General features: G+C 45.5%; 1 protein-coding gene across 1 annotated transcript in view; it reads left to right on the plus strand.

Annotated features, from left to right (window-relative positions):
• Positions 1-727: 727 nt before the first annotated feature.
• The window catches only part of LOC140722461 (uncharacterized), a 43,287-nt gene continuing 17,730 nt past the window's right edge, over positions 728-26,284 (plus strand). Inside the window, 3 exon segments of the mRNA XM_073037200.1 lie at positions 728-854; positions 2,271-2,418; positions 9,763-11,020. Coding sequence (XP_072893301.1) covers positions 10,166-11,020 — 855 coding nt within the window. The 5' untranslated portion in view covers positions 728-854; positions 2,271-2,418; positions 9,763-10,165.

The following is a 26,284-nucleotide window of genomic DNA, read 5'->3' on the forward strand; positions in this document are numbered from 1 at the left end:
CCTACTTACCATCTCAAGACTCTAAACTTTGTTCCCTCAGGCTCGATAGACTGGGAATTACATTTGCACATATATACACTTAACACTGTTAACTTTCCTTTATTTCGTTAAGTTACTATATTATAAGTAGATACTAATAAACAGAGTGTTTTAACCATCAAAACCAGACTCCAGTGTGAACTCTATTGCTGCTGGTTCGTTTCTAAAACGTTTCAGTTCGTAACACAGTTTTATAAAACTAGCTAGCCCACATCTGGAGTGTTTCATACAGTTCTGGTCGCCCCCATTCTCGGAAGGATGTCGGGGCTTTGGAGAGGGCGCAGAAGAGGTTTACCAGGACACTGCCTGGATTAGAGGGCATGAGCTATAACGAGAGACTTGACAAACTTGTGTTGTTTACTCCAGAGCGTCGCAGGCTGGGGCGAGACTGGATGGACGTTTATAAGATTACGAGAGGAATAGATAGAGTGGATATATTTTTCCTGGGGGGTTGAAATGTCTAATACATTTAAGGTGAGAGGAGATGTGAGCGGCAAGTTTGCTTCTTTCCACAGACTAATGAGTAGCTGGAGTCTCTGCCTGTGGGGGGGGGGGGGGGGGCGAGGTCACCAATCCTGACACGTGATCCCGTTTGCCCCTCCCATTTAACCGCGGATGGGCAGCATCTGGCGTCTGTTTCCGAGGCCCCGCCTCCCGGTGATGTAAAATCTCTTCGCGCATGTTCACTGTCTCCGGGTGGACGGTGTTTTCCTCTCCGCTCAGAGCTGAAGTGGGTCGGCTGTGTGTTCAGGAAAGACTTTCGTCTCTTCCGTCGGGATCACTGTCTGCGGGCCGAGGATATCACTTTCCCATCGGTGAGTATTGAGACCGATCCCGAGCGGGGAGATCCGATGTTGGCCGTGAGCCCCGAACTGTGGGCCAGGAATTCATTTGTTTCCCAACTATCTGGGCTCGTCAGAAATGTGTCGACTTCACTTAATCTGCATTGAACGATCCAAACCAGGAGCCCAGGCTGTCTGTTTCCACAGAATTCAAATTGAAGTCCCGCCGACAGGTCACGTGAGACTGTGTGCCGCAGATTCGCCCCGCCCTCTGCTTTGTGACGCCAGATCACGTGGTGTGATTTTGGCCGCTGAGTCCCATTAATTTACCCGAACTCGCCTCGTTTCCTGAGGCTTCTCGCATTTGTTCTGGAGCTTTATGGCTGTTGTGTCTTCTCCCGGAGTGGGGTGGGTGAGAAAGGAGAACGTCCCAGGTTGTGGGGATCTTTGGTTTCACTGCCTGCTTTACCGAGGGACTGGGAAGTCCAGGGGGAGAATGGTTCGAGCCTCCGCTTCCCGCAGTAGAGCTGAGCCATACATTACTCCTGCACGTTTATAGTCCAGCGACGGCGGTCGGTCCAGTATGGACAAGACAAGATCTGTATCCTAGGAACTGTAATACAAATTTCCTGAAATGGTCCTGTTTTAACCTGGAAATGGAGTGATAGTATAACAGTAAAGGAAGCACAACTTTTCCCTGTAAATTATCCTGGAACTGCTTTGTCTGTTATTCCTGGAAATGTGTCCGGTGCAGTTGTTGCTAATGAGGTTCACATGAATAATCTCAGGAATGATCGGCTTTATGTATGAGGAGCATTTGGTGGCTCTGGACCTGTGCTCAATGGAGTTCAGAGGGACGGTGGGGGTGGTGGAGGGATGGATGGTTAAGTAAACCTACCAAATGTTGAAAAGCCTGGATACAGTGGACATGGAGAGGATGTTTCCATTAGACAGAGAGTCTGTGATCTGACAGCATGGTCTCAGAATAAACTTGCTTCCCTTTAAAACTGAGATGAGAAAAAAATTTTGGCCAAAAGATGTCTGATATGTGGAATTTGTTGCCGCAGAATTTGTTTGAGGCTGCCATTTGGGTCTATTTGTGAAGATTAATATACTGATGATTGCTGAGTAGCTTCAGGGTTACAGGAGAAAGGCAGGAATATGGTGTTGGAATAAAAATCAGCCATGATTGAATGGTTGAGTGGTGGAGCAGACCAGATGGATTGAATCACCTAATTCTGTTCCTGTGTCTTGTGACTGAATGATGGCTCCTTCTTATCCCGTATTGTTTTGTGATGTGTGAGGGACAATTAAAGATTGTTCACTGAGATAATTATATTTGCCAACGTTTAAATTTCAGTGAGTTTTGTTCCTAGTAACATTAAGCAGAAATGTTTGGTCCTCCTTTTCATTGTTAACGTGCTTCATTATCTTTCATGTTAACGTTAGACCTGCAGTGAGAGATTTATTGGAAGAAAAATCACGACTGAAGACAAGGGAACAGCAACAAGTGAACCAGCCCGAGGATTGAGAGCATCAACTGGAGAGAACCCATCTGACTCGGGAGATTCCAGTGATTCAGTCAGGAGAAAGTTTGGTGAGTCTCATTTACTCAAACACTGGTCCTTTAGACATTACATACCTGTACAAAGGAAGGTAGGAAATAGTTGTGAGTGAGACAGAATGTGCCCAGAAGAACCAGTTATGCCAGTACCAGTCAGACCCAGTTGTGAAGAAGCTCCCCCCCCCTGCAATATTCCCTTTAAACTTTTCACCCTTCACCCTTAACCCATGTCCTCTGGTTTTTTTCTCCCCCAGCCTCAGTGGAAAAAGCCTGCTTGCATTCACTCTATCTATACCCATCATAATTTTATACATCTCTATCAAATCACCCTCATTCTCCTACGCTCCAGGGAATAAAGTCCTAACCTATTCAACCTTTCTCTGTAACTCAGTTTCTCAAGTCCCGGCAACATCCTTGTAAACCTTCTCTGCACTCTTTCGACCTTATTAATATTCTTCCTGTAATTCGGTGACCAAAATTGCACACACTACTCCAAATTCCCCCTCACTAATGCAATATACAACCTCACCATTACATTCCAACTCTTATACTCAGTACTTTGATTTATAAAGGCCAATGTACCAAAAGCTCTCTTTACTACCCTATCTGCATGTGATGCCACTTTTAGGGAATTTTGTATCTGTATTCCTAGATCCCTCTGTTCTAGTGCCCTCCTCAGTACCCTACCATTTACCTTGTATGTTCTACCTTGGTTTGACTTTCCAAAGTGCAATACCTCACACTTGTCTGTATTAAACTCCATCTGTCATTTTTCCAGCTTGTACGGATCCCTCTGCAAGCTTTGAAATCCTTATTCACTGTGCACTACACCTCCAATCTTTGTATCATCAACAAATTTGCTGATCCAATTTACCAAATTATTATCCAGATCATTGATATAGATGACAAATAACAATGGACCCAGCATTGATCCCTGTGGTACACCACTAGTCACAGGCCTCCACTCAGAGTAGCAATCCTCCACTACCACTCTCTGACTTCTCCCATTCTCAATTCCCAATCAAATTTACTACCTCACCATATATACCTAGTGACTGAATCTTCCTAACTAACCTCCCATGCGGGACCTTGTCAAAGGCCTTACTGAAGTCCATGTAGACAACAACCACTGCCTTGCCTTCATCCACTTTCCTTGTAACCTCCTCGAAACTCTCTAATATATTTGTTAAACATGGCACAAAGCCATGTTGACTCTCCCTAATAAGTCCCTGTCTATCTAAATAATTGTCGATCCTATCTCTTAGTACTCCTTCCAATAATTTACCCATGACCGTCATCAAACTTGCCAGCCTATAATTTCCCAGATTACTTTTAGAGCCTGCTTTAAACAACGGAACAACATGAGCTATCCTCCAAATCTCTGGCACCTCACCCGTAGATAACGACTTTTAAATATATCTGCCAGGGCCCCTGCAATTTCAACACTAGTCTCCTTCAAGGTCCAAGGGAATATCCTGTCAGGTCCTGGAGATTTATCTACTCACCTCAAGATAGCAAGCACCTCCTCCTCTTCTCTCTGTATAGGTTCCATGACCTCAATACTTGTTTGCCTTATTTCCATTGACTCCATGCCAGTTTCCCGAGGAAATTCAGACACAAAAAAACCATATCACATCTCCCCAATTTCTTTTGGTTCCATGCATAGCCAACCGCTCTGATCTTCAAGAGGATCAATTTTATCCCATAACTATCCTTTTGCTATTAATATACCTGTGGAAGCTCTTACTATCCTTCACCTTGACTGCCAACGCTACCTCATGTCTTCTTTCAGCCCTCCTGATTTCTTCCTTAAGTATTTGTTTGCACTTTTTATACTCCTCAAGTACCTTCTTTGCTCCCTGTTTCTTATACATGTCATACATCTCTCTCTTCTTTATCAGAGTTCCAATATCCATCGAGAACCAAGGTCCCTTATTCTTATTCACTTTGCCTTTAATCCTGAGACTTTGTTCCCAGGGTGTCCTCATGGGCCATCCAGAAATGATTTCAGCTGGCGACAACCCTGTTTTCCCCTGTGGGGTAACCTTCATGTGGAATCGGGCTAATGGTCAGACCTTCAACCAAGTGAGTCCAGTCTCTGCTGTTAGTCTGGCTAGTTTACTCTTCAGAGTGCCATTGGCTCTTCCCACTCTGCCAGTGGCCCGTGGGTGGTATACACAGCGGAATTGTTGCTTGATAGCTAGTTCGTTACGTACCCCTTTGTTTACTTTCACCACAAAGTGTGGGCCATTGTGAGAGCTCAGCATCTCTGGCAGGCCGTACCTGGGAATTATTTCCTGTAATAATATCTTCATAGCTGTCATAGCAGTATTATTGGTAGTTGGAATAGCTTCTATCCACCTACTAAGCAGATAATAACTAAGCAGTATCTATAGCAATGTACTCAAGGCAATTCAATAAAATCAACTTGTAGACACAAAAAGATCCACCTGGCAAGGGAGACATACCCGGTGTGCAGGGTACAGGTTACCAACCATTCCCTCCTTTCCCAGGGGTGTACAATTGTGTATATGATCGACCAATATCGGTAAAAATTGTGTAGGAACACAAACCTGTCCTGTTGGGTGATTCAAAAAGCTAGGTTGGGTTCTTTCTGGCACCCCATCTGGGACCACAATTTGCGCTCCTCCTCAGAGACGTCCCCCTGAAAAGTACGTACCTCCCTCATGTCTGGCAAACCTGTTCTTCTTAAGTCACAGAGGGATGCTTGACAGGAACCCGAGGGGACTACAACTACCGAGGATTGTGCCGCACTTTTCGCTGTCTCATCCGCTAAAGCATTGCATTTAGTGACTCAGTCGGATATGTGAGTGTGGGCTGGTCATTTAATAACAACCAAAACGTGAGCGGTGTAGAGCGGTGAGTAAGTTGTTTACAAAGGTGGCATTACTAATGGGGTGGCCAGAGGAAGTCAGGAATCCCTATGTTCCCAGAGATCCCCGTAGTCATGTACAATTCCAAATGCATAACAGAGTCTGTATAAACATTCCCACTTTAGTCTGTTGCTGGGATACAGGGATGAGTCAGAGCAAACAGCTCAGCCTTCTGGGCGGAGACAGCTGCTTCAAAAGAGGCCTGTTCAATTACTTCACTGTCCATCACTATCGCATCGTTTCCCTGCTGGATCCACAAAAGAGCTTCCATCCTCAGAAAATGTTGCCTCAGGCTTGAGGGGATATTGAGGAAGGGATGGGAGAGTCTGTCCTTCTTTCATGGTGATCTGGATGGGGGGCAGTTGGTGCTGTCAACTTCATTGTCTGAAATTGAGCAGAGATTATGTGCAATGTCTTGGGTTCGGTCAATATTAAAAGATTTTCTTAGCAGATGTCCTGTCTTCACCTCAGACTCCTTCCAGTATCAGAGTTGGCCTGCGGCCAAGTCTTGCCAGTCTCCCTTGTTGCTGGAGGCTTGTTTCATCAGGGTGTAGGCAAGAAACTCTAGGCTCTTTGGCTTGAACCCAGGGCAAACCCTAACGATGGTATGGGGAGCCACCAGTCCTGTCTGTCGCCAAAGGAAATCCGGAACTTCGGCCAGTAATGCACTGCCCTCTCCTCCTTAATCCTGTCCAATCACCATGACTGGGAACTTCTGTCCCTCGTGGGGTGCATGATATTGGCTTTCCTCAGTTGAGCACCCGGTAGGGTCATAGCACAGAGTCACGTAGGGGTCGGCCGCTGGCAGAAGGGGTTCAAACGCGGTGGAGTCCAGATTAAGTGCCCACCACTGGGGATTCGGAAACTGGGGAAGCTGTCGGTTGTTCACCTGTCACAGGGTGACAGCATTGTCTGTCTCTCCTTTCCCCCTGTCCTCCACAATCAGCTCCTTTGTTTTTGTGACAATGAGGGAGAGTTTGTTTTCTTGATACCATATAACAATCACAGCACAGAAACAGGCCATCTCGGCCCTCCTAGACCGTGCCGAACTCTTAATCTCACCTAGTCCCACCTACCCGCACTCAGCCCATAACCCTCCACTCCTTTCCTGTCCATATACCTATCCAATTTTACCTTAAATGACACAACTGAACTGGCCTCTGCTACTTCTACAGGAAGCTCATTCCACACAGCTATCACTCTCTGAGTAAAGAAATACCCCCTCGTGTTTCCCCTAAACTTTTGCCCCCTAACTCTCAAATCATGTCCTCTCGTTTGAATCTCCCCTACTCTCAATGGAAACAGCCTATTCACGTCAACTCTATCTATCCCTCTCAAAATTTTAAATACCTCGATCAAATCCCCCCTCAACCTTCTACGCTCCAATGAATAGAGACCTAACTTGTTCAACCTTTCTCTGTAACTTAAGTGCTGAAACCCAGGTAACATCCTAGTAAGTCGTCTCTGCACTGTCTAATTTATTGATATCTTTCCTATAATTCGGTGACCAGAACTGTACACAATATTCCAAATTTGGCCTTACGAATGCCTTGTACAATTTTAACATTACATCCCAACTTCTGTACTCAATGCTCTGATTTTTAAAGGCCAGCGTTCCAAAAGCCTTCTTCACCACCCTATCTACATGAGACGCCACCTTCAGGGAACTATTCACTGTTATTCCTAGATCTCTCTGTTCCACTGCATTCCTCAATGCCCTACCATTTACCCTGTATGTTCTATTTGGATTATTCCTGCCAAAATGTAGAACATCACAATTCTCAGCATTAAACTCCATCTGCCAACGTTCAGCCCATTCTTCTAACTGGCATAAATCTCCCTGCAAACTTTGAAAACTCACCTCATTATCCACAACACCTCCTACCTTAGCATCGTCAGCATACTTACTAATCCAATTTACCACCCCATCATCCAGATCATTTATTTATATTACAAACTACATTGGGCCCAAAACAGATCCCTGAGGCACTCCGCTAGTCACCGGCCTCCATCCCGATAAACAATTATCCACCACTACTCTCTGGCAACTCCCATCTAGCCACTGTTGAATCCATTTTATTACTCCAGCATTAATACCTAACGACTGAACCTTCTTAACTAACCTTCCATGTGGAACTTTGTCAAAGGCCTTGCTGAAGTCCGTATAGACTACATCCACTGCCTTACCCTCGTCAACATTCCTCGTAACTTCTTCAAAAAATTCAATAAGGTTTGTCAAACATGACCTTCCACGCACAAATCCATGCTGGCTACTCCTAATCAGATCCTGTCGATCCAGATAATTATAAATACTATCTCTAAGAATACTTTCCATTAATTTATCCACCACTGATGTCAAACTGACAGGTCTATAATTGCCAGGCTTACTTCTAGAACCCTTTTTAAACAATGGAACCACATGAGCAATACGCCAATCCTCCGGCACAATCCACATTTCTAATGACACCTGAAAGATCTCCGTCAGAGCTCCTGCTATCTCTACACAAACTTCAGATGTTATCTCTACACATACCAGTCAGATGTTGTTCAGACTTCAGACAGAGTCAGCAATCAAATGGTTGAGCATGGTGCGATGAATGTGCTGAGCTCCATATGTGACAATGCAAGAAGCATCGTAGGAAAGCCAGATGAGTTCAGGAAAGGGAATTTGTAGACATCATTGGGATGTGGTGGCACCCAACAGTCTGAGGGATTCAGGGGAACAAATTTGTAGAGAGATTGCAGACCATCCCAAGAAACAAAAGTTGATTCAGTAAGTGATTTTAACTTTCCATGTGTTGACTGGGACTCCCAGGACTAGATAGGATAGAGTTTGTCAAATGTGCCCTGAATCGGTACGTAAAATTCCCGATGTAGAAGTGTGCAATAAGCTGTTAGGCAATGATCAGGGCTGGCGACAGAAATTAGTGATCATAATGCCAAGAAATTCAAAATAAAGATGGAAAAAGAGAGGTCTGGACCATGAGTTTAGATTCTAAATTGGAGAGAGGTCAATTTTGATGGTGTCAGAAAGGATCTGATAGGTGTGGTTTGGGACAGGCTGTTTTCTGATAAAGGAGTACTTTGTAAGTGGGAGGCCTTCAAAAGTGAAATTTTGAGGGTGTAGAGTTTCTATGTGCCTAACAATGTAAAAGTTGAAATGTAACTGGTGCAGGGAACCTTGGCTTTCAGGAGATATTGAAGCCCTGGATATTTTGTTCTTTTAAATGCCTCAGACATTTGAGTGCTACCAAGACTCATTAATCATCATCCATGCTCTGAGCTCATCTGAACTTTTTCTTTCATTGTTGTCTGTTGGTTTCTAGCTTCCCAATAGCTTTTGCATTTTTGTTTGCCCTCTCTTTGGCTTTTATGTTGGCTTTGGCTCCTCATTACAGCCACTGTTGTGTCCTCCTGCCTTTCCAATGCTTCCATTTCTTTGGGATGTATCGATCGCTCAGCTCCCGAATTGCTCCCAGAAACTCCAGCCATTGCTGCTTCATTGTCACTCCAACCTTTTCCCTTCCAAACAAGTTTGTCCAGCTTCTCTGTCATAGAATCATGGAGACGTTCAATATGGAAACAGGCCGTTTGGCCTATCTAGTCAATGCCAAAAAAACACTTAAGCTGTCTATTGCAAGTACCTGCACCGAGACCATCGCCCTCCATACCCCTACCATCCAGGCTTCCTTCAAAACCTCTTTGAAATGGTGAAACCGAGCTCATATTCACCACTTGTGCTGACATGTCATTCCACACTCTCACGACCATTTCAGTAAAGAGTTTTTCCAAATGTTCTCATTAAATTTTCACCTTCCCCACTTACCCATGACCTCTGGTTGTCATCCCACCCAACCTCAGTGGAAAAAGCTGCATGTATTTACCCTATCTATACCCTCATAATCTTGTATACTTCTAACAATTTCCCAAAGCAATGTATAATTTCCTTGTTTATGTTTAGAGCCTTTTTTACGTGTATAAGATGATGAGGCGCATTGATCGTGTGGATAGCCAGAGGTTTATTCCCAGGGCTGAAATGGCTAACACGAGGGGGCATAGTTTTATGGTGCTTGGAAATAGATACCGAGGGGATGTCAGGGGTAAGATTTTTACCCAGAGAGTGGTGGGTGCGTGGAATGCACTGCAGGCTATTTGTGTGAGAGTATTTCAGTTACTGTGAGGCCAGGAGCCCGTGCTGCTCAGTGGGAACAGGGACTAATACCAATGGCGAGAGTCAAACTGAGCCAGGTCACAGATTGGAGATGGCAGAGATGCCCCATTCTTATAGAGAGAGGAAGAGCATCAGAGAGTTTGATGGTCATTCCAGATACCAGCACTGTGCCCAGTTAGATGATTTCTCTCTCCAACTTGGGTTGAACTTCACTGTAAGAGTGTGATGCCAGATCACACCTTGACAACTCAAGTGATCTCATATGAAAAGTTGTCCTACACACATTGATGGATTTTGTAAATCTTTTTACAGGCTAAAAACAAGGAATTTATCTACGGGAATCTCGAACACAACACGCCAATTTTGCTGTCTCTGTCCAGATATTTAATAAGTGGAGCAAGGGATTCACTTGATCATCCTTCCTGCTCAGACTGTGGGGAGGGATTCACTTGGTCATCTGACCCACTGGCACAGCGGTCATTTTACACAGGGGAGAGGCCGTTCATCTGCTGAGACTGTGAGAATGGATTCAATGGATCTTCTCAACTGAATGTACATCAGCAAGTTCACACTGGACAAGGCCATTCACCTGTTCTGTGGGTGAGAAGGGATTCAGTTGTCTTCCCACCTGTGGACACACCAGTCAGTTCACACTGGGCAGAGGCTGGTCATCTGCTGAAGTTGTGGGGCAGGATTCAATCAGTCTTCTGACCTAATGGCTCACCAGCGAGTTCACACTGGGGAAAGGCCGTTCACCTGCTCGGAATGTGGGAAGGGATTCACCTACTCATCCCAACTGAAGATACATCAGCGAGTTCACACTGGGGAGAGGCCATTCACCTGCTCAGACTGTGGGAAGGGATTCACACAATTAGCTGGCCTACAAGCACACCATTCAGTTCACACTGGGGAGAGGCCGTTCACTTGCTCAGACTGTGGGAAGGGATTCACTTCGTCATCTCAACTGAAGGTACATCAGCGAGTTCACACTGGGGAGAGGCCGTTCATCTGCTCAGACTGTGGGAAGGGATTCACACAGTTATCTGGCCTGCAAGCACACCAGTCAGTTCACACTGGGGAGAGGCCGTTCATCTGCTCAGACTGTGGGAAGGGATTCACACAGTTATCTAGCCTGCAAGCACACCAGTCAGTTCACACTGGCGAGAGGCCGTTCACCTGCTTAGACTGTGGGAAGGGATTCACTCTGTCATTTTGCCTACTGACACACCAGTCAGTTCACACTGGAGAGTGGCCATTCACCTGCTCAGACTGTGGGAAGGGATTCACTCGGTCATCTCAACTGAAGGTACATCAGCGAGTTCACACTGGGGAGAGGCCATTCACCTGCTCGGATTGTGGGAAGGGATTCACTTCGTCATCTCAACTGAAGTTCCATCAACGAGTTCACACTGGGGAGAGGCCATTCGCCTGCACATTCTGTGGGAAGGGATTCACTCAATCATCTCAATTGAAGGTACATGAGCGAATTCACACTGGGGAGAGGCCATTCACCTGCTCAGACTGTGGGAAGGGATTCACTCGATCATCTCGCCTACTGACACACCAGTCAGTTCACACTGGGGAGAGGCCGTTCACCTCCTGTTAATGTGGGAATGTATTCACTCAGTCATCTAACCTTATGTAACTCTCACTCCAGCTAGCAGCTTAATATAGGGGGTGATAGCCCCCTAGCTCGGCCAAATGTGGGTGGATGCTGTGCCGTGTCCCCTGTTACAAATCAATACCCCAAAATAACAAACAGTACACAATATGTGATTCATAATTCTTACTTTGACTATAGGGTTAGTAAAGTAAAAAAAACAGGGCCCACTCTCCCCATTCGTGGCTTCTCATCTCTCCCCAGAAAAAGCCCATGAAATTCTCTCATCCAGACTCACAAGAAAGAACATTTCTGTCATTGGATAGCCCAGCACTCCAAAACCCTGTTATCTCTAGTTGTAAACTAGACATTTCTGCTACAGAGAAACCATTACCTCAGCAGTGAAACATTACAGAGAGGCCATTAAATCAACAGTGAAACCTTACAGCGTGTTACACTTACAACTCACTACCAGGTTCACACAGGGGAGAAAGTTTCAATGAGCTGCATGCTGGATATTTGTCCATCACCGTTGCTGAATGCAATTTCGAGAGTGACTGTAGGTGCTGAACTCTGCAATTATTGCTGCTGCTCACCAGGCATGGGAGGAGTTTCTTCTGCTGCATATTCACCTTTAATGGGACTCGATCTGTGTCAAATGAATCAGTTCTATCTTAAACACTGTCTCTGGTACTTAGTGAATTTATAACACACTTAGTGTACAGTAGAGAGTCAACTCAGGCCGGCTGAACCCTGCCAGTGATTCTGTTCCACAACAGATCTTTCAAATTCTCCCCTGTTGTTCACCTCTCACTCTCCCTGGGATGAGGTCCAAATAGTCACCACTGTGTGGGCGAAGAGGTTTCCCTTGAATTTCCTGCAGACTGAAGACGTCGAGCTGACTGCAGTTCTGTCTGAGATGTTCTTTGCCCCTCAAATCTCTGGGCTGAGGAAGAATGACATTGGGAGTTAACCTCCTTAATCATGACTCATGTCCACATTATGGGTCACTTTCCCCACTTCTAAAGTGTTGTTAGCGAACACCATTGTCCTCTAAAGACTGAAAGCAGAGTGGGAAACCATCAATTGGATTTTCAACGAAGCTGGGTCAGAAACCAGAGGCAGGTCTGCACAGAGCAGAGGTTCGGGCCCTGGACGATGGTCGGGGTAAGAACGTATGATGAGGAGAAGGGATTCAGCAACAGGGCATGCCAACCAATGAGATTTGGAAGCAGATTGACAGAGAAAGTAATTAGGTTATCTGACTGATGACACAAACACTACCTGTGGTGAGGTGCTCCACTGGTTGAGGAACATGTGTGTTGGGAATGGTTTTATCTATTGGGGGAGTTGCTCCTGCTTGTTTATCCTGTAATATAACCAGATGGATTGACCTATCTGAAATAATGTATTGATGATCATATAACTTGTAAGATTTTGACTCTGAAACTGGATCAGGCTTGAATTTATGGTGCCTTCATGAGGTGATGGAGGGCATTCGTGAGTTTGTGTTTTAAAGCAAGATTTTGGTGAATGATATTTGCCACTTGATTGTACCTTTGTAAGTAATCAGATTGAGTTAAACTGCTGCAGGATCCTGGAAAGTGTTGGATTGTGTCTGGTTTCACTTGGCCTTTTCTGCACTTACTGCCTTGTTTGTTTATATTTCAAGTATTCCGCATTTTTTTTCTTTTGTTAACTACTTTGTCTTGTATTTGGACACTAATTGGCAGACGAAATAATTTGGCTATCTGACTGACGAACAATGCCTGTGGTGGGGGCACATGTGTGTGTTGAGAATGGTTATACCTATTGAGGGAGTTATTCCTGCCTGTTTATCCTGTAATATTATATCCAAATGGTTATTTGAGATGATCCTAACTGAAATAATGTATTGATTATCATATAAATTGGTGGATTATGTCCTTAACTGAATCAGGCTTGAATTTATGGTGCCTTAATGAAGTTACTGTGGTCATTCATCCGTTTGTATTTTAAAGATAGATTTTGGTGAATGATATTTGCCACTTGATTGTACCTGCGTAAGTAATCAGATTGAGTTAAACTGCTGCAGGATCCTGGAATGTGTTGGATTGTATCTGGTTTCTCTTGGCCTTTTCTGCACTTACTGCCTTGTTTGTTTGTATTTCATGAAGTTTCGATTTGTTTTACTTTTGTTACCCACCTCATCCTGTATTTCCTCAAGAAACTCCTCTGTTTTTGGGAAGAGGTCAACACTCAGTTAGGTGCTCGATGCTTCCTTGTCACCATCTTATCTGCTCAGATCATTGGGATGTCTCCCATGGAGGGTCATACTCATTTCACTGGTTAATGTTTTCTTCCAGAGTGATGATTTATTCTTCTGAGCCAGCTTTTCATTTAAGTTTTCTGGTCTGTATTTCTTATCATAATTGCATATACACACATGGAGTCAGCTCAGTTCCTCCGCCATATCCTTATCTCCATTTACAATTTCTCCAGCATCATTTTCTTTTGGTCCTATATCTACTCTCACCTGTCTTTTACTCTTTATATACTTGAAAAAGCTTTTAGTATCCTTTTTGATATCATTTGCTAACTTTCTTTCATAGTTCTTCTTTTCTCTATTAATGACCTTCATACTTTCCTTTCATAAGTTTTTTAAAAAACGTCCCAATCCTCTGTCTTCACACTAAGTTTTGCTTCCTTGTATGCCCTCTGCTTTGCTTTTACTTTGGCTTTGACTTCTCTTGACAGCCACGGTTACATCCTTTATCCATTCGAAAACTTCTTTTTCTTTGGAATATTTCTGTCTTGCACTTTCCTCACTTCTCACATAAACTCCAGCCACTGCTGCTCTGCCGTCCTTCCTGCTAGTGTCCCTTTCCAGTCAACCTTGGCCAGTTCCTCTCTCATGCCACTGTAATTTCCTTTACTCCACTGAAATACCGACACATCTGATTTCGGCTTCTCTTTCTCAAATTTCACAGTGAACTCAATCATGTTGTCATCAATAAGGGTTCCTTCACTTCCATCTCTCTAATTACCTCTGTTTCATTACACAATACCCAATCCAGTACAGACAATCCCCTAGTGGGCTCAACAACAAGCTGTTCTAAAAAGCCGTCTCATAGACATTCTAGAAATTCTCTCTCTTGAGATCCATTGCCGACCTGATTTTCCCAATCCACTCTTCCAGTAGCGATCTGATATTCCCAATGATTTTCCTTGATTTTGACCCCTTGTCAAAATTTCTGCTACTGTCAATAGATCAGCGAGTAAAAGACGACCTGATTTCCAAAAGGCATAAGGTTAGAGATGACACATTTCTTTAATATTTAAGGAAGATTACATTTTTATTTCAATCTATTACAGTTTCAAAATAACAACAAAAGGAAAAGGGCCAGAAGCAAATGTTTAGGCACCCTACATGTTCAGTAGCACCCCCTTTGGCAAGTATCACAGCTTGTAGACACTTTTTGTAGCCAGCCAAGAGTCTTTCAATTCTTGTTTGGGCAGATTTCTGGGTTCAGACATTAGTAGCAATGTACTTACTGTGGAAATTACAAATCACAATATTATTAGAATCACAGAGCCAAGCAGCAATGAAACAGGCCCATCAGCCCTTCTAGTCAATGCCGACCTGTTTTTGTTGTTACTGCCCATTTCCAGCTACCTGCACCAGAGCCTCCATACACTTCCCATCCACGTCCTCACCCAAATTCCTCTTTAGTGTCTAAATCAAACCCACATCCTCCAAATCCACAAGCAGCTCATTCCACACTCTCACCAACCTCCGAGTGAAGAATTCCCCTTCAGATTCCCCTCAGATAATTCACTTTCACCCTGAACTTATGTCCAATGTCAGGGTGAGAGGGAGGACGGGGCAGAGAGGGAAGACAGTAAGGGGAGGGGTGGTCGAGTGCGGAGAGGGAAACAGAGCGAAGTGTTTATACTTAATATTTTTGAGAAAAACTAATTGTTTGAACTTGCTGCAAAGCTACTCTCCATATCCTGTATATTCTTAACCAGATTATTGATCGAGATGACAAGTAGCAATGGTTGATGTTCAAAGTAAATTTTATTATCAGAGTACATAAATTTTATATAGTCACATACCATATAAAACCCTGAGATAGTTTTTCCTACAGGAAGACTTAGCAAATCTTTAGAATAATAACAGGATCAATGAAAGATCAAGTAGAGCACAGAATTCAATCAACTGTGCAAATGCAAATATAATTAAATATCAATGAATAATGAGAGCAATGGGGTGTAACCCTGGGGAAACTCACTAGGCCAGGGCCTCGAGTCCAATAAATAGCTTCCCACCATCACTCTCTGCTTCCTACCATCAAGACAACTGTGTATCCAGTGAGCCAGCTCTCCCTGGATCCCGTGTGATCTGACTTTCCACAGCAACTTACCATGTGAACCTTATCAAAGGCCTCTCTGATGCCCAACTAGGCCACGATCCTGGGACAGAGGTGTCACCGATCCGAGGACATAGATTTAAGCAGAGGATGAAGAGGTTTAGAGGGATCTGAGGAGGAGATTTGTCACTCAGAGGGTGGTTGGAATCTGGAACACACTGCCCGAGGTGGTGGTGGAGGCAGGTCCCTTCACAACATTTACGAAGAGGATGAGCATTGAAACTGCCAAGATACAGTCGGCTGTGAACCAAGTGCTGATAAATGGGACCAGTGTAGACAGTGAGTGGATGGTCAGAACAGGTATGGCCGGCCAAAGGCCTGTTTCCGTGCTGTGTGATCCACCACTCCGGACATGCTAAATTAATGATGGTTTAACAAGGCATTGATTTCAAAACTCCACACCCCTCTCCAACCTGAAATAAACCTGACTGAACCCCTTTGTCACCACTGTGAGTATCAGTTTCTGTCAAGGTAGCATAGAGATTGGTCACTTCTGCTAAACAACTGGCAATTGATGAAGTTTCTGTGTCTTCTTCCATTAATGTCGCTGCCTTACAGCAAAACTAACCCTCTCACTGTGTCAGAATCAGTGATTAAATCAGACTCCAAACACTGTGCTTTCATCCCTGCACGTTATAACTGGAACCATCTCACTGAGGGTCTGATGGAGACATGTGATCACATCTCCCCTGCTTCTGACATTTCAAATACCCTCAGAATGGTTTTCTGATTCAGTCTGAAGGTTATGGTACATTCAGCTCGTCGTCAGACCTGACAAACCATGTCCTCCCACAGCTGGTTCCACCTGTTGGTGTGTCCTCTTTCCTCCACCTCCAGGGAAGCTGCATCTCCACACAAACTCCTCACTTGAGACGACTGTCTGTACCCGTGACACAGGAAATCACATCACTGTCACTCTCCTGATACCGTGTCTGACCTGCTCACCTCCGGGTATCCTCCCTCAACAAGCCTCTTCCTCAGTCACCATCTGTGAGATTATATAAAAACACAATCACTGTAAAACGATCTGTCAGGCAGCTCCTGTACCCTTCCACCCCGGACGATGGTTTGCTGATTAAAACTCTCTCTCCTCAGCCCTTCCCTATCCCCTTTCCTTTTGCAAACTCCAGATATGCCAGCTGATCCGAATCCACTGTGAGGACATTTATATCTCACAGGAGGATGTAGAACCCCGTGTTGTTCTCTGATACAGAGGTCACTGACACCCCACCGCCATCCCAACAGCCCATGACGGTGACAGCTCTTCCAGACACTGGGGCTTTGTAACAAACACAATGTTAACAGCAAGATTAGACAGCGTTAAAATTGAAGAGAATTGCTGCTTCCTAAAAGGACATGCGAGCGTCCGATACAACGGAGCAGATCCTCCCCTGTTTACAACTTTATTTGACCCGGAACACGGAAGGTCCGATCATCCAACTCTCTCACAACAGCAACCCCACCCTCCCCGACGACGGTCCCACACCCTTCCCTGCACTCACCCCACACCCACAGTCCACCGTAACCTCTACCCACACACACAGACAGATCCCCCTCACCCCAAACCCCTCCCAGCCTGGGAACCACAACTAACTGATCCCACAGCCCGGGCTCGGGCGCAAAGCTAAAACCGGGGCTGCGGGACCGGAGAGCCCGGAGCCTCCAGCCGTCCGGCAGAGCTCGTTCCCGGCACTTTTCATAGAAACATAGAAAACCTACAGCACGATACAGGCTCTTCGCCCCACAAAGTTGTGCTTCCTCGGCAGCCGGCCCCCGATTTCCACAAACCCGAGATCAGACCCTTCTTCACGGAAGCCTGAACAGAATAACGGCCGGTCGGCACTGCGCCTGCGTTTAGCAGGAGGTTCGCGGCAGCACCAGCCTTGGCCGGGGGTCCCTACAGAGGGAGCAGTGGCCGGGGGTCCCTACAGAGGGAACAGTAGCCGGAGGCGGGAGGGACAACGCAGAGGTAAATCACAAACACGACGAAGTCTGCAGATGCTGGAAATTCAGAGCAACACAAACAAAATGCTGGCGGAACTCAGCCGGCCGAGCAGCATCTATTAGAGAGAAAAATCACACTCCCACCCCACCTCCCGCATAAAACAATGCAATCAGAGGTTTATGATCATTTTCAACATCAAAAGATTGCCCTGACACAAACTGATGAAATGCCTCACAAGGAAACAGAATGCTGAGCAATTCTTTTTCAATCTGGGCATAACGTGTTTCTGGATCAGATAATGAACGAGTTGCATGTGCCACTTGTAGCCATTCCTTATCATGTTATGATAATTTTCAACATCAATAGATTGCCCAGAGGGAATCGGAATGAAAATGTTTGGACACCAGGAAGTCCCGCTCGGAGCGGATAGTTCAAAGGTTAATTTATTATCAAAGCAGGTATCCGTAAACAATTCTTGAGCTTTTTTTCTTCTCCAGAAAACCACGAAACAAAGAAAGAGCATGAAAGTCGTTCAGAGAGAAAAATCAAACTCCCACCTCAACCCCCGCATCAGAAAGACAGCATCCCGATCATCAAACCCCCAAACCCCACCCCTCCCGCACAAAAGGGAATAATATCATCGACCGCCCCCCCAGAAAAAAACACCCCTACCCCGCACAACTGCGGAGGAGATGGTGTCACCAGTGTAGAGGCGGCCGCATCGGGAGCAGCGGACACAACGGGCGACCCCGGAAGATTCACAGGTGAAGTGTCGCCTCACCTGGAAGGATGTTTGGACAACGGAGAGAGTTCGGCCGTCCGGCACTTTCACTGTGACACCCCGAGCTGCACATCAAATCCGTCCAAACGAATCTGATAGATAGATAGATAGATACTTTATTCATCCCCATGGGGAAATTCAACATTTTTTTCCAATGTCCCATACACTTGTTGTAGCAAAAAAACTGGGCGAAATTTAATGACCAATAAATATAATTCCTCTCAGCGATCAGCTGTCTGAATGATTCCCTGACTCTGAGAGGAAGGGGTATCTATGGTCCACACTGTCAGGGTGTTGCGTTTACCAGGAGACAAAGACTGCAGGGACGAGAGGTTTTCTGTTGACTAATACACTGTGTGTGGACCCCGCTGGCAATTCTGGTGTTGTGACCCGAATCGAGACAAACACCACGCTGCCCATTCCACCAACAACACGGCACAGCCGGACACATAACAGGGGACTTTACATCTCACAACACTGGATTCAGTGATGAAACCCGTGATTAAGATAGATAGATAGATAGATACTTTATTCATCCCCATGGGGAAATTCAACCTTTTTTCCAATGTCCCATACACTTGTTGTAGCAAAAACTAATTACATACAATACTTAACTCAGTAAGAATATGATATGCATCTAAATCACTAACTCAAAAAGCATTAATAATAGCTTAAAAAAAAGTTCTTAAGTCCTGGCAGTTGAATTGTAAAGCCTAATGGCATTGGGGAGTATTGACCTCTTCATCCTGTCTGAGGAGCATTGCATCGATAGTAACCTGTCGCTGAAACTGCTTCGCTGTCTCTGGATGGTGCTATGTAGAGGATGTTCAGGGTTTTCCATAATTGACCGTAGCCTACTCAGCGCCCTTTGCTCAGCCACCGATGTTAAACTCTCCAGTACTTTGCCCACGACAGAGCCCGCCTTCCTTACCAGCTTATTAAGACGTGAGGCGTCCCTCTTCTTAATGCTTCCTCCCGAACACGCCACCACAAAGAAGAGGGCGCTCTCCACAACGGACCTATAGAACATCTTCAGCATCTCACTGCAGACATTGAATGACGCCAACCTTCTAAGGAAGTACAGTCGACTCTGTGCCTTCCTGCACAAGGCATCTGTGTTGGCAGTCCAGTCCAGCTTTTCGTCCAACTGTACTCCCAGATACTTGTAGGTCTTAACCTGCTCCACACATTCTCCATTAATGATCACTGGCTCCATATGAGGCCTAGATCTCCTAAAGTCCACCACCATCTCCTTGGTCTTGGTGATATTGAGACGCAGGTAGTTTGAGTTGCACCATATCACAAAGTCCTGTATCAGTTTCCTATACTCCTCCTCCTGTCCATTCTTTACACACCCCACTATGGCCGTGTCATCAGCGAACTTCTGCACATGGCAGGACTCCGAGTTATATTGGAAGTCTGATGTGAACAGGACCGGAGAGAGTACGGTTCCCTGCGGCGCTCCTGTGCTGCTGACCACCGTGTCAGACCTACAGTCTCCCAACCGCACGTACTGTGGTCTATCTGTCAAGTAGTCCACTATCCAATCCACCATGTGAGAGTCTACTCCCATCTCCATTAGTTTGTGCCTTAAGATCTTGGGCTGGATGGTGTTAAAGGCACTAGAGAAGTCAAGGAATGTGATCCTCACAGCACAACTGACCCCATCTAGGTGAGAGAGTGATTTGTGCAGCAAATACGTGATAGCATCCTCCACTCCCACCTTCTCCTCATACGCAAACTGAAGCGGATCCCGGGCGTGCCTGGTTTGTGGCCTCAGATTCTGTATTATCAGCCGCTCCATGGTCTTCATCACGTGCGACGTCAAGGCAACAGGTCTGAAGTCATTCAACTCCTTTGGTTGTGGTTTCTTCGGTACCGGGACAATACAGGATGTTTTCCACTGTCTGGGTACTCTTCTCTGATCTAGGCTCATGTTGTTGTCCCACCGAAAAATCCATTAAAGTGCTTTTAAATACGAGCGCTCCCCCACAAGTGACGTCACACAGCTCCCCCCACTCGCCTGACGTCACACATGGGCTCCCCACACCGGGATCTGCCCTGACGGACGCGGTGTGTTACGTCACCCAGGTGCTGCTGTGCTCGAGCTTTATCGGTTTAACGGCTAGGCTAATAATTAAGTGTTTATAAACATAGACTGATTTAACTGAAACCCGCACATTTCCTGTGTGGGTCTGAATTGTGTGTCGGGATGGGATGGGATGGGAATCGAAATTATAACCCTGAGAACTCTGTGACCTGGGGCTGGAGGGAAAGGGATCGGGGAAGATATGGAGGGAAAAACTAAATACGTGTCTAGTGTAAATATGGAAATAATATAGGGAAATAATGAAATAATTTGGGAAATGCGGCGATGGGTCGGGCAATATGTGAAGGGGGAGGAACAGTCACCGAGTCACGTGATCCTGTTTTACCGCAGATCGTCAGCATTTTCCGAGGCTCCGCCCAACGCCCGTGACGCAATAAGCACATTGCGCATGCTCACATTCCCGGGAACGGCAGTGTTGTTGTTTCGTTCTTTGTGAAAGCGGGACGGCGGTGAGATCGGGATCGGGAGGAGGTTCTCGCCCCCTTGGATGGGGAGCCGGAGACGGATTATTCTCTGCGGGGCAGCAGCAACAATTTCCCTTCGGTGAGTATTGAAGCCGGTCCCGAGTGCGGAGGTCTGACGTTGGGTGGTGAGTTAACTTTCCCGAACTCAAACAAGAGAAAATCTGCAGATGCTGGAAATGCGAGCAACGCGCACAAAATGCTGGAGGAACTCAGCAGACCGGGCCGAATCCAGGAAAAGAGTACAGTCGATATTACCGGCCGAAACCCTTCGGCAGGACTGGAGAATAAAAGGTGGGGGTGGGGAGGGAGAGAGAAACACAAGGTGATCGGTGAAACCTGAAGGGGGAGGGGATGAACTTTCCCGAACTGGCGGCCTCGCCTCGCTTCCTTCACAGAATCTGCCGGGGTCGGTCCGGGTTGTGAGACCTTCACACCGAACCGTATGAGATGAGCCGCCGCTCAGCCCCTGTTGTTCTGGTCCTATTAGCAGGATGAAGTAAAACATGTTTCTGTATCGTTACTGACAGAGAAATGTATAATTTGTGTTCCGTGTGTTATCTGAATGTACTTGCCTGTGATGCTGCCACAAGTCAGTGTTTCTCTGTCCCTGTACCTTCCCGTACTTGTGCACTTGGCAATAAATTCAACAGGACCTGAGAAATCTCAGTGAGATTTGATTAGTGATGATCATCTTGGCAGCTCGGTAGGTCGAATGTATGAGACAGTACACTGTTAAATGCAAAACCCTGAACAGTGTCGATGATCAGAGGGATCTTAGACTCCAAGTTCATCGCTCCCTGAAAGAGACTGCACAGATTGATCGGGTGGTTAAGAAGGCAAATGGCGTGGTTGTATTTATCAGTTGAAGCATTGAGTTCAAAAGTCGGGAAATTGTGTTGCAGCTTTGTAAAACTAGTTAGACCACATCTGGAGTGTTTCATACAGTTCTGGTCGCCCCCATTCTCGGAAGGATATCGGGGCTTTGGAGTGGGCGCAGAAAAGGTTTACCAGGATATTGCCTGGATTAGAGGGCCTGAGCTTTAACGGGAGGTTGGACAAAATTGTGTTGTTTTCTCCGGAGCCTTGCCAGCTGGGGTGAGACTGGATAGACGTTTATAAGATTACCAGAGGATTAGAAGCCATGTCTCAGAAAGGCAGCGTCCATTATCAAGGACCTCCAGCACCCAGGGCATGTGGTTTTCTCAATGTTACCAGCAGGTAAGGAGGTACAGAAGTCTGAAGGCTCACAGTCAGTGATTCAGGAACAGTTTATTCCCCTCTGCCATCCGATTGCTAAATGGATATTGAACCCTTGAACACTACCTCACATTTAAAATATATAGTATTTCTGTTTGTTGCACGATTTTTAATTTATTCACAGAAACATAGAAAACCTACAGCACAATACAAGCCCTTCGGCCCACAAAGTTGTGCCAACATGTCCCTACCTTAGGAATTACTATGGTTACCCATAGCCCTCTACTTTTCTAAGCTAGTATTTCTTTATTTTTCTCCAGTGTCTCCAGGTACCTATCCAAAAGACCATATTCTACCCACCTCCACCACCGTTGCCGGTAGCCAATTCCACACACTTACCACTCTCTGAGTAAAAAAACTTATCCATAACATTTCCTCTGCAACTACTCCCCAGCACCTTAAACCTGTGCTGTCTTTTCATAACCATTTCAGACCTGGGAAAAAGTCTCTGACTATCCACACGATCAATGCCTCTCATCATCTTATACACCTCTATCAGGTCACCTCTCATCCTCCGTTGCTCCAAGTAGAAAAGGCCGAGTTCTCTTAAACTATTCTAATATGGCATGCTCCCCAATCCAGGCAACATCTGTGTAAATATCCACTGCACCATTTCTATGGTTTCCACATGCTTCGTGTAGTGAGGCAACCAGAATTGAGCACAGAGGGGTGTGACCAGCATCACATATAGCTGCAACATTACCTCTCGGCTCCTGAATTCAATCCTATGATTGATGAAGGTCAATGCATCATATGCCTTCTTAACCACAGAGTCAACCTGCGTAGCAACTTTAAGTGTCGTATGGACTGGGACCCCAGGATCCCTCTGATCCTCCACACTGCCAAGAGTCTTACCATTAATGTTATATTCTGCCATCATGTTTGACCTAACAAAATGAACCACTTCACACTTATCTTGGCTGAACTCCATCTGCCACTTTTCAGCCCATTTTTGCATCCGATCAATGTCCCACTGTAACCTCTGACACTATCCACAACTCCCCCAACCTTTGTGTCATCAGCAATCTTGCTAACGCATCCCTCCTAACCCATCCCTCCACTTCCTCATCCAGGTCATTTATCAAAATCACAAAGAGTAAGGGTCCCAGATATACTGTAAATGATTTAGTTGTTTATTTTTATTATTTTATTTTGGTTTTTTTTCCTTCTATAATATGTATTGCATTGAACTGCTGCTGCACAGTTTTCAAATTTCATGACCCACACCGGTGATAATAAACCTGATTCTGATTCTGAGTGGACAGACAATCTATTTTTCCTGGGGGTTGAAATGTCTAATATATTTATGGTGAGAGGAGATGTAAGCAGCAAGTTTGTTTCTTTACACAGAGTGGTGGGTAGCTGGAAAACTCTGCCTGGGGTGGGAGACCCGACTGGTCACGTGATCCCGTTTGCCCCTCCCATTTAACAGCAGATGGGCAGCACCTGTGCATCTGTTTCCGAGGCCCTGCCCTCCGGATGATGTGACACTCACTTCGCGCATGTTCACTGTCTCCGGCCGGGCGGTGGTTTCTTTTCCGCTCAGTGCTGAAGTGCATCATCTGTGGGATCGAGGGAAGGGTCCTCACCTCCTGGGTGGGGGAGCCAGGGGTCGGGATCACTGTCTGTGGGCCGAAGATATTGCGTTCCCATCGGTGAGTATTGAGACCGATCCCGAGCGGGGAGATCTGATGTTGGCCGTGAGCCCCGAACTGAGGACCAATTACTCATTTATTTTCCGATTATCTGGTCTGGTCAAAAATGTGTCGACTTCACTTAATCTGCATTGAACGATCGAAACCTGGAGCCCAGGCTGTCTATTTCCGCAGAGTTGAAACGGGAGACCCACCAACAGGTCATGTGAGGCTGTTTACCGTCGATCAGCCCTGCCCTTCACTTTGTGATGCAAGATGACATGGTGTGTGCTCAGAGTCCCCAGATGGGTCAGGATGCTTCCTCTATGTTGTGTTGGGGGATCTGACATTGGTCACTGAGTCCCGTTAACTTCCCCCAACTCGCCTCACTTCCTGAGGCTGCTCACATTTGTCCGTGAGCTTTGTGGCTGTTGTGTCTTCTCCCGGATTGGGGTGGGTGAGAAAGGAGAATGTCCCAGGTTTTGGGGATCTTTGATTTCACTGCCTGCTTTACCGAGGGACTGGGAAGTCTAGGGGGGAGAGTGGTTTCTGTGATGTGCACATGGCCGAGTGGTTAAGCAATCTGAAGGTCATGAGTTTGAGCCTCAGGCCAGGCAGTGCGTTGTATCCTTGAGCATGGCACTTAACCACACATTGCTCCTGCACGTTTATAGCCCAGATGGATCAAATCACCTAATCCTGTTCCTGTGTCTTATGTATTACCATGACAGAATGATGGCTCCGTCTTATCCCATATTGTTTTGTGATGTGTGAGGGACAATAAAAGATTGTTCACTGAGATGATTATATTTGGCTTCAACATTTAAATTTCAGTGAGTTTTGTTCTTAGTAACATTGAGCAGAAATGTTTGGTTCTCCTTTTCATTGTTATGTGCTTCATTATCTCTCTGGTTAATGTTAGACCTGCGGTGAGAGGTTTATTGGAAGAAAAACCCCAACTAGAAGCAAACCATGGCTAAAGATGTGGGAATAGCAACAAGTGAACTGGCCCGAGGACTGAGAGCATGAACTGGAGAGAACAACTCTGAATCAGCTGACTTGGAGTTCCCAGTGAGTCAGTGAGGAGGAAGTTTGGTGAGTCTCATTTACTCAAACACTGGTCCTTTATACATTACATACCTGTACAATAGAAGGTGGGAAATAGTTGGTGAGACTGAATGTGCCCAGAAGAACCATTTATGCCTCTGTCAGACACAGTTGCAATCACACCAGGTCTGGTAATGTGCTTCCAGCAGCCCAGCCCTTTAAAGTCACTCGCATTTTGTGGAAGTCAAATCTGGATAAAGTGGTGGAAATCGGGCAGAATCTCAAGTTGCTGGAGATCTGCACTAAAAACTGAAAATTTTTGAAGTCATCCTGACAAAATGTTATTAACCTGAATTGTAAAGATTGTTCCTCTCCCCACAGCTGTTCCTTACATGCTGAGCAGTTTGGTAATTCCAATTTCTTTTTATTACATTCACTCTGGATTGGTTTATGTTTCCTGAAATGTACCGGTTTTAATGTGGAAGTGGAAATGGCTCACTCTGTGATAGTTGAACAATAAAGTAACCACAACCTTTCCTTGCAAATTACCCTGGTGCCAATTAGTTTGTTATTCCTAGAAATGTGTTCAGTACAGTTGTTGTGAACAAGGTTTACAAGAATAATCTCAGGAATGTTCGGCATTATGTATGAGGAGCATTTGATTGTTTTGGACCTGTGCTCAATGGAGTTCAGAGGGACGGTGAGGGTGGTGGGGGATGTTTGGTTAAGTAAACCTACCAAATGCTGAAAAGCCTGGGTACAGTGGACATGGAGAGGATGTTTCCATTAGACTGTGATCTGACAGCACAGTCTCGGAATAAAGAAGCTTCCCTTTAAAACTGAGTGGAGAAAAAAAGTTGGCCAGAAGATGTCTGATCTGTGGAATTTGTTGCCACAGAGGTTGGATGAAGCTGCCATTTGGGTATATTTATGACAGAGATTAACATATTGATGATTGCTGAGTAGCTCAGGGTTACAGGAGGAAGGCAGGAATATGGTGTTGGAATGAAAATCAGCTGTGGTTAAATGGTGGGGTGGACCAGATGGATCGAATCACCTAATTCTGTTCCTGACTGAATGATGGCTCCTCCTTATCCCATATTGACAATAGTGACAATAAAAAAATGTTTACTGAGATCATTATATCAGCCTTCAACATTTTGTTTTTAGTAACATTAACCAGAAATGTTTGGTTCTCCTTTTTATTGTTATTGTACTTCATTGTCTCCCTGGTTAAAGTTAGACCTGCGGTGAGAGGTTTATAAAAAAGAAAAACCCCAACTAGAAGCAAACCACGGCTGAAGATGAGGGAACAGCAACAAGTGAACCAGCCTGAGGACTGAGAGCTTTAACTGGAGAGAACAGCTCTGCCTCAAGAGACTCAGAGATTCCATTGACTCAGTCAGGAGAAAGTTTGGTGAGTCTCATTTACTCAAACACTGCTCCTTTAGACATTACATACCTGTATAAGGGAAGGTGGGAAATAGTTGGAGTGAGACTGAATGTGCCCAGAACAACCAGTTACGCCTCTGTCAGACCCAGTTGCAATCACTCCAGGTCTGGTAATGAGCTTCCAGCAGCACA

This window comes from Hemitrygon akajei, unplaced genomic scaffold (genome assembly GCF_048418815.1).
Source record: "Hemitrygon akajei unplaced genomic scaffold, sHemAka1.3 Scf000077, whole genome shotgun sequence".
NCBI classification, from domain to species: domain Eukaryota; kingdom Metazoa; phylum Chordata; class Chondrichthyes; order Myliobatiformes; family Dasyatidae; genus Hemitrygon; species Hemitrygon akajei.